A 14489-nucleotide genomic window follows, 5' to 3' on the forward strand; every position below is an offset into this window, starting at 1 on the left:
AGACAGGGACAGAGACAGAGACAGAGACAGAGACAGAGACAGAGACAGAGACAGAGACAGAGACAGAGACAGAGAGGCAGGGAGGGGGGAGACGGGAGAGGCTGGGGTTTGACCATGGAGCATTTGCACTGATCAACACCTCAAATCTTCTCTAAGGTTTTTCTTTTTCTTTTCTTTCTTTTTTTTTTCTTTCAGTTTTGAGATGGGGCCTGAATCTTAGAATTCTTCTGTCCCAGCCTCCCCGAGAACTGAGACCACAACTATGTACCACAATGCCTGGGTGGAGAAACACTTCTCTTCTGTGTTTGCCAACTTGAGGACAACTTGCAGCTTTCCCTATTACGTCTCCCCCATTGAGTATGGTGGGTGCACCTGTCAGCCCAGCACTCGGGAGGCTGAGGCAGGAGGATCACCAGGCCAGCCTGGGCTACTGATCGGGTTCAAGGGCTCCTCAGTTACCTGTCTCCCATCTTAGCCAGGGCGAAAGGATTGTCTCAGCCTTGACCTTCAGGGTGCTGCTGGAGGACTGAGTGCCCTCGGGGTTGGCGGGTGGTGGTCCAAGGGCAGCACCCCTGAGCTCTGTTCTGGGCACAGCACTGGCTCCAAACCACAAGCCTCCAGGTCCTCAGGCAGCCTTGGCTCCTCCGGAGCTCACAAAACCGACCCAAAGGTTACAATCAGAGGACACAGGCGGAGCCCCGAGGGTGAGCTGGTTCCCCAGCTCGTGTCTGCACCTTTGTCCTGGTTTTCTGCTCTGGTCTGGTATCTGCCAGCAGACAAGACTGTAGATACCTCAGATTACCACAATAGGGCCTCCAACTCTGCGTCTCCCTCTTGAGGCCCAACACAGGTGCTCGGGACACCCTGCTCCCAGCCCTGGCAGCTGACTTTGCCCCGGCCTGCCCATCTGTCCACCCATCTGTGGGTTGAATAGATTTTCCCCCAAGGACCCACCTCGTTGTGCTTGAGGACCTCGCAGTGCCCCAATCCGCAGTGCCTGCTGCTGCAGGGTGGATCCGGGGCACACTGGGGCTCTCCACATGGTGATGAGGCATTCTCACTTTTGTTTCCTGCAGTGCCCAGGATGGTACCCGGGGTCTTCACAGTGAGCTGCATCTCCAGACCTTCTTATTTTTCATTTCAAGACACGGTCTTGCTAAGTTGCCCAGGCTGGCCTTGAACCTGCCATCCTCCGGCCTCAGCCTCCCAGAGTGCTGGGGCGACAGGCATACACCGTGCCCATTCATTTCTTGACTTGCCAGTGTCTCCACCCTCCCTCGGTGGGCCAGGACTTCACTGAGGACAGGGGCCACCTCTACTTCCTTCCCATGTTCCTAGTGTCTACTGTGTAATACACCCACGGGGGCTCGGGCGCAGGAAGCCAGAGTCAGACCCCGGGTGCTCCTGGAATTGAAGCTCCTTCCTGCTGCCATCGAGTTGGCTCAGGAGAAGGAACGCCCCTCTGTGAGCCTCGACTTCCCCACCTACCAGGAGCCAGAAGAAAATCTATTCTGTCAGCCACATGAGGCTGAGGCAGGAAGATCGCAAGCTCAAGCTCAGCCTGGGCAACTTGGGGAGCCCTTGTCTCAAAATGAAAAATACAATGAAAAGGGCTGGGGATGAAGTACCTAACTTCATAGGGTTTTTATGAAGATCTGGATGTGCTACAGATTAACTAAAATTACTAGCTATCAAATAAAACACAAAACTAATGAAGATCACTTTTTGCATCCCTGTTTACATCCAGTGATGGTGGCTTCAATTTGGTTGGTCTTGAAGGTGTATCAGGGGCAGTATGTTTTTTTATAGCTCTACTCTTCAAAAAATTAAACATAAATCACATGAAGCTCACCTTTTTTTTTTTTTTTTTTTAAGGCAGGGTCTTTCTGTGTAGTCCAGTTTCTGACCTTGAACTGAGGCGATCCTCCTGCCTCAGCCTCCTGAGTGCCGGGATGACAGGCATGCACCACAATGCTTCGCACGATTTATTCTTTTTAAGGGAAATATCCAGCAGTCTTAGGACACTCAATGCTATATAAGCATCACCTCTAAAACCAGAATACTTGCACCAGCCCAAAAGGAAGCCTTGTTCCTGTGAGCAGTCCCCATCCCCTCACCAGCTTACAGCCACCACCAATCCACTTCCTGTCTCTGGTTTGTCCATCCTGCCTGTGTCCTGTCCATGGAGCCCACGCTGTGCCCTCTGGGACTGGTGCTTCTAACTGAGCATGGTGTCCTCAAGGTCTGTCCAAGCTGGGGACAAACCAGCCTCCCTCCTTTTCCTGGCTGTGTGACATTCCACCCAGTACATATCACGCTATTGTTAATCCACTCCTTGTGCCCAGATATTTGCATAGTTAAACAGCTGACTGATGCTCTGTGTGGTTCTCAGACTTGGTGCCCTGCTGCTGTCCCCTACTCTCCCAGATGCTCACTGTTTGCTTGCAGAATAAAAAAAGATGACCAGAGGATGCACCCTGCCTAGTACTTCCCCCCACCCAGCATCCTGCACCGTCAGCCTTGGTACACACACTGTCTGTCCCTCCATGTCGAGAGTCAGCCCCCCGGCAGGAATGTCTGCTGTTGCCTTTGTGAACCTGAGCTCAGAACAGTGCTGGGCACAGGGCAAGTTTTCTGTCAGCTGTGGCTCAACAAACAACAAACTGCAAATTATTTTCCCACCAACAGGACAGGACCCCCTCCATCCACCCTGTGAGCCCAACAGGGAGGGGAGGGATCTCAGCACTTGTTCTTCCAAAGGAGAAAAGTGATCCAGAAAGACCTACTGGGACTGGGCTGGAGTCAAGTGGTGTGCACACCAGTCATTCCCACACTTGGGAGGCTGAGGCAGGATGATCTCTAGGACTTCGAGGCCAGCCTGGGCTACGTAACAATACTCTGTCTCAAAAAACAAGTAAATAAAAACTCAAAGGAAGCACCAGGGCTGGACCATACTGCAGAGACCGCATCAGCAGGGGAAGGTGCAGCTCAGGAGCTGGTAAGCACTGGGGCCACAGCCCTGTGCCCTGCCTGCTCTCTGCAATGCCCCCTGCAGATGCCTTGCCCTCCGTGTCCCCCGGTTCTGCACCTAACTGGGGCACTCCCTGGAGAGGGTCAGGTGCACAGCCTCTGACACCTCAGTGGAAACCTACCAAAAAGAAAGTTCAGCATTGGAACAGACTCTGGGGAGCCTTGAAACTTCCACTGGTACTACTTGAAACTCTCTGAAGTTGTCAACAGCTCAGAAAGAGACCAGGACCCAGGCTGATGTGAGGAGCTGGGATAACCCACCACCCTGCCATGGTTGACCTCTGCTGCTGTCCTCCTGGCTGTCCTGGTCCATCCGCAGCTGACCTCACGAGGGGGTCCATGCTGGTTTGGCCCTGGGAACGTGCCCGTCCTACCCTTCCTCTGCAGTTGCTGTTCCACAGGGCAGCCGGGTCCTGGCTTCTGGCCAGAGGCCACCAGCTATTTCCTGACAGCCTGCTCTCTCTTGCCCAAGGCCTTGACACCTGGCATTCCCTTTGGCACCCTGGCCTTGGACAGCATCTGCTCTACCGTGAAGATGTGCTGTCCCCAGTGGGGTCCCCTCCACACCTCACTGGGTAAGCTTCGCCCCTGCTGCACAGCCTGGAGACGCTCCTGCTTCTGCATCCCACTAAGGGCAAAAGAACACACTTGGAATTCTGGACTTCCACAGCTGGGGTGAGCAGAGCCTCCCTGGGACTCCAGGATCACACAGCCTGTGGTGGCATACACGACTTTGTTGAACAAATTGACCCATGACTAAACACTCACTGCATCTCAAAGCCCCCTTCCAGCACTGAGAGTGAGCACCTCTCGTCGCCTGCCAACCACAAAGCCTACGTTCTCCTCTTTCAGCCTGACCGCTCTTCTTGTACTTCAAAGACTTTTAATATATCATTTCCCCTGCTCCATCCTCTGGTTTTGGATTTCCACCCACTCACTCCTCAGCCTCCTATGCGCCTCTCAAAACCCAGCTCCACAAATTGGTCAAGCAATGGCGGTGACTCATCCACACAGCTGACACTGACAAAGGATCTACAAACCGCGGTACAGGGTTGCTGGCTAAATCCTGAGGGGATCTGACTGAATTTATCAGATACAAAAGTTACATTTCTTTTTTTTTTTTAAAGCATATATTTATTTATTTTTATTTATGTGTGTGTGTGTGTGTGTGTGTGTGGCCAGCTCAGCCCACCAGGGGGCGGGGCTGGCTGGCATGTGGTGCTGGGGGATCGAACCGCGGTCTCTGTGCTTTGCTAAGCTTGTTCTAAGTAGGTGCTTTAGACCACTGAGCCATCTCACAGCCCAAAAGTTATAGAGGTCTTGCTTTAATCTTGGTCTTAACCACTGAGCAGAAAAGTATAAAAACAAAGTATAAAAAGTAAAGCCAGTGGGGCCGGGGAGATGGCTCAGTGGAATAAGCGCTTCCCTGGCAAGCGCAAGGGCCTGAGTTCAATCCCTGGTTCTGCAAAAAAAAAAAAAAAAAAGTAAAGCCATATTAATATGCTGAACTGTAAAGGGCTCAAGTCAACAACTTCTGACAATGCCAGTCCTATGGATAACCCACTACTATTATGGACTACTGGACTATGTTGGAATATTTTGCTGTGTTCACATACCTATAATATTTAAGTGGCGATGGAATTCCCATCTCTGACAAAACTAAACAAAAAAAGGGGATACAAATGAAGGACCATTTTGTATCTGTGTATACAAAATAGTTAGGCTAGATATACAGCTACTGTCTCTTAATTCAATGAATAGAAAGAATTGTACTAATAGCTTTTGGACAGGATATCATGTCTGCATTTTGTACTATGAATAACCACTATGAAGACAACAATATGCAATGTATTAATTATTGAAACTGTCCTACTAATCGGTTTTGAAACTCTCTCATTGCTATTTGTTTCTCAATAAAATTATTTTGAGAAGAAAGATTTGTACTAGTAGTATTTTTATTTTTTTTTTCTGGAACTGGGGATTGAACTCAGGCCCTTGTGCTTGCCAGGGAAGCACTTATTCCACTGAACCATCTCCCAGGCCCCTCAATAAAATTATTTTAAAAAGTCAAAACCAAATAAAACACCCCTTGGGGAGCCTGGCTCTAGCTCAGTCCTTTAAGTGGCTGCTTCCGCAAAGCTGTCAGCCTCAGGTTGCTGGAGTTCGAAACTCACAACTCTCCAGCTGGCCAAAAGGGTCCTGAAGGCATTCGAGGAACCAAAAAAAAAAAAAAAAACCTTATTCCAAATAAAACACCCCTTGACCCAGGGGAAAGAGAACACCCCAGCCCCAGCTGCCTGCTCCATCCAGCTCCCCGCAGCCGGGCTGCCCTCTTCCTTAACCCCGACCTCGGAGGGCTCGGCTCTGCCGCCCTAACCCAGCTCACATTCCTCCCAGGCAGCGCTGGGGAAACAACACGGACACAGACCTTTAGATTTGTTTCCTGCTACACATCTTTTCTCCTCCACCTCCCTACCGCCGGGAGCCTATAAATAGCTTCACGGTATTTTACCAGAATCTATTCAGCCCCACTTGAGATAGCTACAATGTTGTGGTTTCTATTTTATTTGTTCATTTATTTCTAGCAGGGAAAAGTGACTCAAGGATGACTTTTGCATATGACTTCTGTCATCTCCTGGGATGATTTGTTTGGTAAAAATTCCTAAAGTTGCAATGACTGAGTTGGGGTAGGCATCATTTGTCAGTTCATCTCCTGACACAAAGTGGAACTGTCCAATTGCCCACAGGAAGTAGCTCTGTGACACTGTAATATTCACTACAAATAAACTCGCTTAAATTTGGCAGTACCAAGGATCGAACTCGGACCTTGTACTTCCCATGCAGGTCCTTAGGCCGCTGAGCTATTTCTCCGGGCCCCTCTTGCACTGATTTTTAATCTGAGATTTGAGGCAAAACAAATAGTGTATTGTTTTCTATTTGACTTTGTGTTTAAATACAAAAGCATAGGGGCCAGGGAGTGGCGACCTAAGTGCACACCTGGTCCCTGGTACCTCGTGTCACCCCAGTCCCGCCCCTGGGTGCACCGTGCCAACCCAGGAACCCTGGATGTGGTGGCGCACGCCTGTAATCCCAGCTCTGGGGAGGCTGAGACAGGAGGATCACTATGAGTCTGAGCTCCATAACAAGACCCTGTACCAAATAAATAAAAGATATTTAAAAAAATTTTTTTAAATACAAAAGTATTCTAGGGATGGCCAACTATGGCCCGTGGCCCAATTGCAAACCTCTGCCATGTACTATAAGGCCTGCACGCTAAAAATGATTCACATTTTCAAACAGTTTTAAAAATAATTGAGGGCCAGACATGGTGGTGTCTATCTTTAATCCCAGCACTCAGGAGGCTGAGGCAGGAGGATTGTTGCGAGTTCAAGACTAGCCTGGGCTACAAAGTAAGCTCAAGGCCAGCCTGAGCTGCATAGTGAGACGCTGTGTCAAAAGGGCAAAAAAAAAAAAAAATTGATCACTATATTATGACCTGTGAAATGAGAAGAAATTTGCAGGGCAGTAGTGAGTGCAGTTGTGAGTGCAGGGCCACACCCACTCATTTGCATAGCGGCCCTGAGCCTTGGGCTACCTTCCAGAGGTGCAGAGTGGGAAATGGCTTGTTCCCAAAAAGCCAAAAAAGATTTACTAGCTGGGTCTACACAGAGAAAGCCCATCGCTTCTCCATTTCCTTGAACAATGTGATTGTCACACTGCACTGTTTGGGGCAAAAGTGGGTAGAAATAGAACCCCGAGTCTTCTCCTCCCCACCTGGCCTGCTTGGGTTGCAGAGCCTTTTCTTTCCACCACTACGCAGCCCATGCTGGCCTCAGTCTCAAAAGTGATCTGCCTGCCTCAGCCTCCTGAGTGTGGGGATCACAGGCATGCGCCACCATGCCTGCGTCTTTCCTTTCCTCTTGTCTTTTCTTCTTTTTTTACTTTCAGTTGCTGGGGATGGAACCCAGGACCTCATACATGCTAGGCAAACACTCATTTCTGAGCGACTCTCAGCCCCCTTTGATTCTTCTGTGATAAGGGGGCTCAACCCTAGGGCTCTTGCAGTGCGTCACATCCCCAGCTATTTCTGTTTGCTAGCATCAGGGTCTTGCTAAATTACTAACTTGCCCAGGCTGGCCTCAAATTCATGGTGAAACTTGTGCCTCAACTTCCCCAAACACTAGGGTCATCAACCGCCCCAGCAGGCCGAGGTAGAGCCTTTTTGATAAGAAAGATCCAGGTCTAGCTGGGCAGGGTGATACACAGCTGTCGTCCTAGCACTCAGGAGGCTGAGGCAGGAGGTTAGCCATGAGTTCCAGGCCAGCCTGGGCTACATAGTGAGACCTGTTTCAAAACACCAAACAAAACAAGAGAGATCCAAACCCATTCCCACCACAAAAGATAAAGATTGGTTTACGAAACATTCGATCGGTGCCTGGCAGTGCAGGTCCTTGGGATAACGTAAACTCTCTTTCCTGTCACAGGGCCTGACTTAAGTGTGGGATCTGACCATGTCTGCATGGACTGCCTGACCTGCTGCGTCTCCCACGGGTGACAGGGGATCCTGTGAGGTGGGCGTGTGAGTGTGGCCAAGCCTGGCCAGGCTGCTGCTGAGCTGGCCCCAGTCCATCCTCCCGGGGCTCCTGGGGCCTCATTGGGAGGGGGCAGAACAGAAGGCGCTCTGGACCATGGAGAGAAGGCTGCCTGGCTCAGCCCCTGACGACGACCTCTAAGGACCAGAAATGGCATCTTCAGCCAAGAGGAGCAAGTTCCAGGGACAGGAGGGGCCCGGGGTCTCACTCTCAAAGGTCTGGGGAGCCACTAGGTCGCAGGTCACAGGGTCTCAGAGCAACCCCGGGCAGCCTGACAGAGTCCGCCCTTTCCATACTACAGGCTTTGCACTGACCTACATCCATCCCTTTCTTTAAAGAAGTTTATTTATTTATTTATTTATTTATTTATTTATTTATTTTTTATGTATTTAGTTGTTGCAGGGTCTCACTACACAGCTAGAACTTGTGGTGATCCTCTTGCATGCAGACTCCCCAGTGCTGGGATTACAGGTACGCACCACTATGCCCAGACTCTGTGGCTGCCTCAACCCACCCTGGGGGCAGGGCTGGCACGGCATATGGTGCTGGGGATTGAACCACAGTCCCTGTACTTGCCTAAGCTTGCCTAAGCAGGCACTTTAATCTGCTGGGCTATTTCACTGGCCCTATCCCATCCCTTCTTCAATTTCATTTCGAGTTCTTGCTAAGTCATTAAATGTCCCAGGCTGCCTTTGGACTAGCCTCCTGAGCAGCTGGGATTACAGATACATACCACCACCCCTGACTTTCTCACCCCTGGGGAGGCTGAGGCAAGAGGATCACAAGTTTCAGGCCAGCCTGGATTATACAGACACCTGTGTACAGTGGCTGGAGACGAGGCACTTCAGTGGTGAAGCACTTGCCTAGCACGTGTAAATCCCTGGGCTCAATCTCTAGCATAATTAAATAATAATTTAAGAAATACAGCAAGCAAGCAGGGAGACCCTGTCTCAATTTTTTAACAGGCGGGGGAAGGAGAACTGGGATGAGTTAGTCATCCTGGGCTGGAACTCCAGCAGGGGAGAAGGCACACACAGTTACCTCTCCAGCGAGCCTGACTCAGAAACCTCCTCGGGTCTCTCCAGAATTGCCTGTGCACCTGCTATTACATCATCATCCACCTGGGTTTTGCATATCTATGTTCTCCACACTGGATAGATTATGGGCCACTGCTATGTATCCAAAGCCTGTCACAGTACTTGTACCCGATAAAGACAAATGAATGAATGAGAGACAGTCACCGTTGCGTGGCTGGTGAGTGGGCTGAGCAGCAGATAGCAGAACTGATCCAGCGAGATTCCCTAGCCAGGATAAGGAAGGAGGAGCTGGGCTTTGAGTCCACTTCCCAGAGCTTCCTGCGGCCCTCTCCCCCGGCACTGCCCACCTGCCCGGCTCACCGTGTTGTAGAACTCGGCTACCAGCGGTGAGTACAGGAAGTTGCTCTCGCACCAGTCCACCTCGGAGCTCTGGTAAGCCAGGATGCTCGGCATGGTCCTCGCCTAGTGCCGGCCGCCTGCTCACTGCGCCTGGCACAGCCCGGCAGGTTAGGGCGCCCGCCTGGTTGGGAGGAGCCCCTGCCCAGGTGAGGCGGGGAGAGGACAAACCTGCCGGGCGGCTCCCCAATTGCACCAGGGACGCTGGCAGCTCAGGTGAGGTGGAGCCGGGCGGGGAGGAGGCCACAGCCCGGCTCTCTCCAGGAGCAGGAGTTGGAGTGCTGGTTGCTTTTGCAAGGGCATCCCCTGAGGCCAGAGCCATCACTGTCCCTGCGTGACAGCTAACCCAGGCCAGGGATTTGGTGGCAGCCACCAGGCTGGCAGGGACTTGGGATCTTTTTGTATGTTTTTTAGGTAGTATTGCACCCTGTAGCCCAGCCTGGCCTTGAGCTCACAGTGATCCTCTCACCTCAGCCCCCCAGACACCGCGATTACAGGTGTGCGCCACCACGCCCAGCGAGGGACCCAGGCTCTTAACTCCTGGGCCTGGCCGCCTGGGTACCACGCCAAGCCCCTCACCACTTCTGCTATCAGGATCTGGTCTAGGCCCCTGGAGCCCTGCGCTAAGCAAACTGGCCCCGTCATTCTCCCGTCATTCACCCCTCCCTGTGGTGCTAGGGAAAGACGGATTGGCTTGAAGGCATCTCTCTTAGGGGCCAAGACCACATGTGTGCTGGGCATGGTGACACACGCTTGTTACCCTAGGACTCTGGGAGGCTGAGGCAGGAGGATCTCAAGTTTAAGCCCAGCCTGGGCAACATGGAGACTTAGCGGGACGATATCTCGCAGCCAATTTATTTTGGGGGATGGGCAGGCACAGTAGTGCACATCTGTAATTCTAGTACTTGGGAAGGTGAGGCAGGAGGATCACTTCTAGTTAGAGGCCAGCCTGTATTACATAGCGAGACCTTGTCTCAAAAAAAAAAAAGAAGAAAAAAGAAGTAGTTAGTAAAAATAAATGAGAGCTGGCAATATAGCTCAGCAGCACAAACGCCTGCCTGGCAAACACAAGGTTCTGAGTTCGACTCCAGGTACAAAAACAAAAGAAATGCTCTTCGAGTGGGTGTGATGGCGCAGGCCTGCAATCCCAGCATGCAGGACGCTGAGGCAGGAGGACTACAAGTTCAAATCCAGCCTGGGCGATTCAGTGGCTTAATGAATTCCCGCCTCAAAACAAAATATTACAAAGGCCTAGGAATGTCATTCCACTTTTTCCAAGCTCCAACAGCCAGTAAGTGGCAGCATAAGGCAGGCCACATTACTCCTAAGCCTTACTTTCCCCAACTCTAAAATGGGAGTAATTAGGGTAGCTGCTAAGGATTTTTTTTTTTTTTTTTTTTTTTTTTTTTTTTTTTTTTTTTTGAGACAGGGTCTCGCTGTGCAGCTCAGGCTGCCCTTGAACTCACTATGTAGCCTGGGCTGGTCTCAAACTCTCAGTGACCCTCCTGCCTCAGCCTCCCACAAGCTGGGATGACAGGCGTGCGCCACCAGGCCCAGCTTGCTTTTGGGAAGATACACTGTCAGCTACAGTGTCCTCTCAGCAGGTGACTTCTGGGGACAGAGGGATCTGCATTCAAAGCCGTGTTGCTATGGAGAGGAGAGGCTGACTCCTCCCTTTCGGTAGCTGGAAAGGCTCTTTCAAAGCTGAGACATTTTAGACCAACTCATTGGACAAAACCTTTCAGCAATCCTGGCATGGTGGTGCTTGCCTGTGATCTCAGCTACTCAGGAAGATATGGCAGGAGGCAAATGAATAGTACCCTGTCTCAAAAAAAAATTTTTTTTTTTTAAATACAGGCTTATATGAAAGTACTTATTATGTACTGCAAACTTATACTAATTTTTTTTTAAAGGCAAGTATGTTTAGTTCAGTTTAGTTTTTTGAATCATAGTCCCACGGGGCTGCCTAGGCTGACCTTGAACTCAGGGATCCTCCAGCCTCAGCCTCCTAACTTCTAGGACTACCAGCATGGGCCACCTCACCCAACACAAGTGCTGGGGGGGAATCAAGGAAGAAGCACGGGACTCCTCTAAAGGCACACTGCATCTCCTTTGGGCAGGCAGCAATATCCAGGTAGCAGTAGTGACTTTAGTTGTTTGCAGCCTATTTCTCTTTAAAGCCAGCTCTCTGCCTGGCAGGTCCTATCCGCTTTTCATTACTGGAAGGCTTGTAGTTTCATCTTTAAGACAAATTGACAGGCGGGGGGATCTGGGATGTTGCTCAGCGCCTGCCTGACAAGCACCGGCTCCTGAGCTCAAATGCTGGTGCCAAAAAAAAAAAAAAAAAAAAAAAAAAAAAAACCCTTTCTGAGGCTCTGTCATCCAGCCCCAGCTGCACAAATCTGTGCAGGGGGATGCGATGGTGCAAACACAGGAAGCCACGGGCGGGCGAAGCTGCTGGAAGGCGGGCTCAGCTACAGATAGCAACAGTGCACATGCTCTGGTTTTGAAATTACGCGGTTACATAAGGTGTCGCGCTGGAGAGATTTGGGGTGGCTGGCTGCCATTGTTTCTTCATTTGCTCTTTATCTGCTACAACCCTGGGGATGGGGCCAGGGTCACACACATTCTAAGCGCATGCCTTAGCCCTGAGTTATGTCCCTAGCCTCTTATTTTCATTTATTTGATTTTAGTTTTTTTGCTGCTGAGGATGGGACTAGGGGCTGCACACCCGCTAAGCATGTGCTCTAGCAGGCTACATCCTGTAGCCCCCTGGGCTGATAGTGCCATTCTGGGGGAAGTTTATAATTACTGCAGACTAATTTTATTTTGACATATAGTCTCACTAAGTCACTGCATGGCACTGGTCTCAAAATTTTGATCCTTCTGCCTCAGCCTCCCAGACGGGGACTATAGGCAGGCACCACCATGCCTAGCAGGCAAACAAACAAATAAAGCAGTTGATGAACTTTTTTTTGATACAGGATCTCACTATGCATCTCAAGCCAGCCTTGAACTCACTCTGTAGTCCAGGTTGGCCTCAAACTTGTGACGATCCTCCTGCCTCAGCCTCTCAAGTTGCTGGGGTTACAGGCTTGCACCTCCACACTGGGCTCATTTTTAATCAACATGTGATTGGAGGAACAATGTGGGATACATCACAAGAATGGAATAGAACAAGAACAGAAAAATCCAGGCTCGCTGGTGTACTCCAATAATCCCAGCTGCTGGGAAGGCTGTGGTAAGAGGGTTGCAAGCTCAAGTCCAGCCTGGGCAATTTAGCCAGTCCATGTCTCAGAATAAAAAGCCTAAGAAGGACTGAGGAGACAGCCTAGTGCAGGGGCTTCCCTGCATTCCATCTCCAAAATATCCTCCAGAAAAGAAAAAGAGAAATTTCTACATGGGTTCTAACATAGATGAACCATCAGGCCCTGTTCTATTTGCTACGTCTTTTCCTTGTTTGTTTATTTGGTTTATTTTGGTTGGTTGGTTGGTCTATTTTTTTGTTGTTGTTGTGGTTTGGTTTGGTTTGTTTGGGGGTTTTTTTTTGTTGTTTTTTTTTTGTTTGTTTGTTTTGTTTTTATTCTTTGAGGCACCATTTCCCTTTGTAGTTCAGCCAGGCTTAAGTTCACTGTTTAGCCCAGGTTGGGTTTTAAACTCCCTTTGACCTTTCTGCCTCAGCCTCCCAAGAGACTGTATGACAGGTGTGTGCCACAGGTGTGTGACAGGTGTGCACCTGGCTGTTTACTATATTTCTACACATCTGGAAAATTGCATAATGTCATTCAATATGACAGCCCTGTGCAGGGCTGTGTGGGCAGCCCAAGCTGGCAGTGCACTGGGGATGTTGAAAGTTGGAGGAGTTCCACTTACAAAGCTTGTCCTCATCCAGCAGCACAGAGACTAACGACGACAAAGGTGACACGTCTGCGAGGCTGAGGCAGGAGGATCTGAAGTGCAGGCCCAGCTTTACCTCAGGTTCAAGACACAAAACTAAAAAGGCTGTACTGCCGAAATGAACTAATTAGCTTAGATTCAGATCTGCTAGTGAGTCTGCCAGGTAGGACTTAAGCAAACCTCAGATTGGAGTCGGATTTCAGAGAGTGAGCTCAGCCTTCCTGGAAATCCACCACAGCCTGGTGGTGGCCCACACCTGTTGTCCAGCCCTTGGGAGACCGAGGCAGGCAGAACTCCAGCACAGTTCCAACCTGGCATCATGGTGACCTGGGGAACATCTGTCCCCAAACCTCAAAAGACAAAGTAAGGAAGGCTGGAGCTGGAGCTCAGCATAAGGCCTTGGGCTTCATCCCTAGCACCACAAAAAGAGAGGGAAGAGGAAGACTGGGCCACAGAAAGGCTCCGGGAAAAGGCAACTACAGAGACCCAGGAGGAAGACAGCCACAGCAAGGCAGGGGCTCGGGGGACTACCTGTTTGCTCCCGGAGGAACATCAGAGATTGCTAGAAAGCCACTGGGAGGGAGCACAAGGAGGCAGAAGGGATCTTCTCTGCAGGTCTATAGGGCACTCAGCCTGTGACGACACGATTCCCGCCATGAGGATAGAAGAAATGCCCGTGGGTTTTTTGTTTGTTGTTTTTTGAGGCAGCATCTCACCCTGTAGTTCAGGCTGGCCTCAGACTCCCAGGGATCCTCCGGCCTCAGCCTCTCGTGGGCTGGGTCCTCACAGCTGGCTTCAACGCCAAAGTTTATTAGCACAGGCAAGTATGAAGGGGTGAAAAGTCAGGCTGGGAGATAAGATCAGCTTTAGATCTATTATTGTGAGGTTAAGACATCAGATGAGAGAAGTCTGGCGCTCTGGAGACAGCTGGGTGGAGAAGACAAACCTGACACAGGAGGTGAGGGGGCCGTGGAACCCTAGGGGAAGAGCAGCCCAGGCGGGCGGAGGGCCAGCAGTGCCATCTACGGCCACAGGCATGCAAAGCCCAAAAGCTGGACAAAGGGACCAAGGTGGGGATAAGGAAGACCAAAGGCCCAGCCCTGGCTGCCCCAAGGCAGGAGCTCCTGAACTTACCAATCTGACCCAGGTGTGGTGGCCTACCGGACCCGCACACTCCCACCTGCTAACTGTGCTTCATTCCAAGGTCGGGAACAAGGCCCGCTGATGGCACCGTATGCTTTGGCAAAGAACAAAACATATCTGTCACTCCAGCACTCGGGAGGCTGAGGCAGGAGCATCACAAGTTTGAGGACAACCAGGATGGTTTAGCAAGACACTTATTAACACCAAAAAGAATTCACAGGTGTGGGTGTGGCTCAAGGCTAGAGCTCTTGCTTGGCATGTGCCAGTCTCGGCTTCAACTCTGAGCAAAACTGAGTTCCCTGAAAACCTGCACCAGTGTCTAGGAAGCATATATCAGATTATCCTCTTCTCCCTTCCTTTCCCCTCCCCTCCCCTCCCCTCCCCTCCCCTCCCC

General features: G+C 50.7%; 1 protein-coding gene across 1 annotated transcript in view; it reads right to left on the reverse strand.

The window, feature by feature from the left end:
- The window catches only part of Acer1 (alkaline ceramidase 1), a 25994-nt gene extending 16882 nt beyond the window's left edge, over positions 1-9112 (reverse strand). The window contains exon 1 of the mRNA XM_004632789.1: positions 9020-9112. Within this exon, the coding sequence (XP_004632846.1) occupies positions 9020-9112 (93 nt within the window). The remainder of the gene's footprint in view (positions 1-9019) is intronic.
- Positions 9113-14489: the final 5377 nt, after the last annotated feature.

The sequence above is a fragment of the Octodon degus genome, unplaced genomic scaffold, assembly GCF_000260255.1.
Source record: "Octodon degus isolate 3935 unplaced genomic scaffold, OctDeg1.0 scaffold00050, whole genome shotgun sequence".
Taxonomy (NCBI): Eukaryota; Metazoa; Chordata; class Mammalia; order Rodentia; family Octodontidae; genus Octodon; species Octodon degus.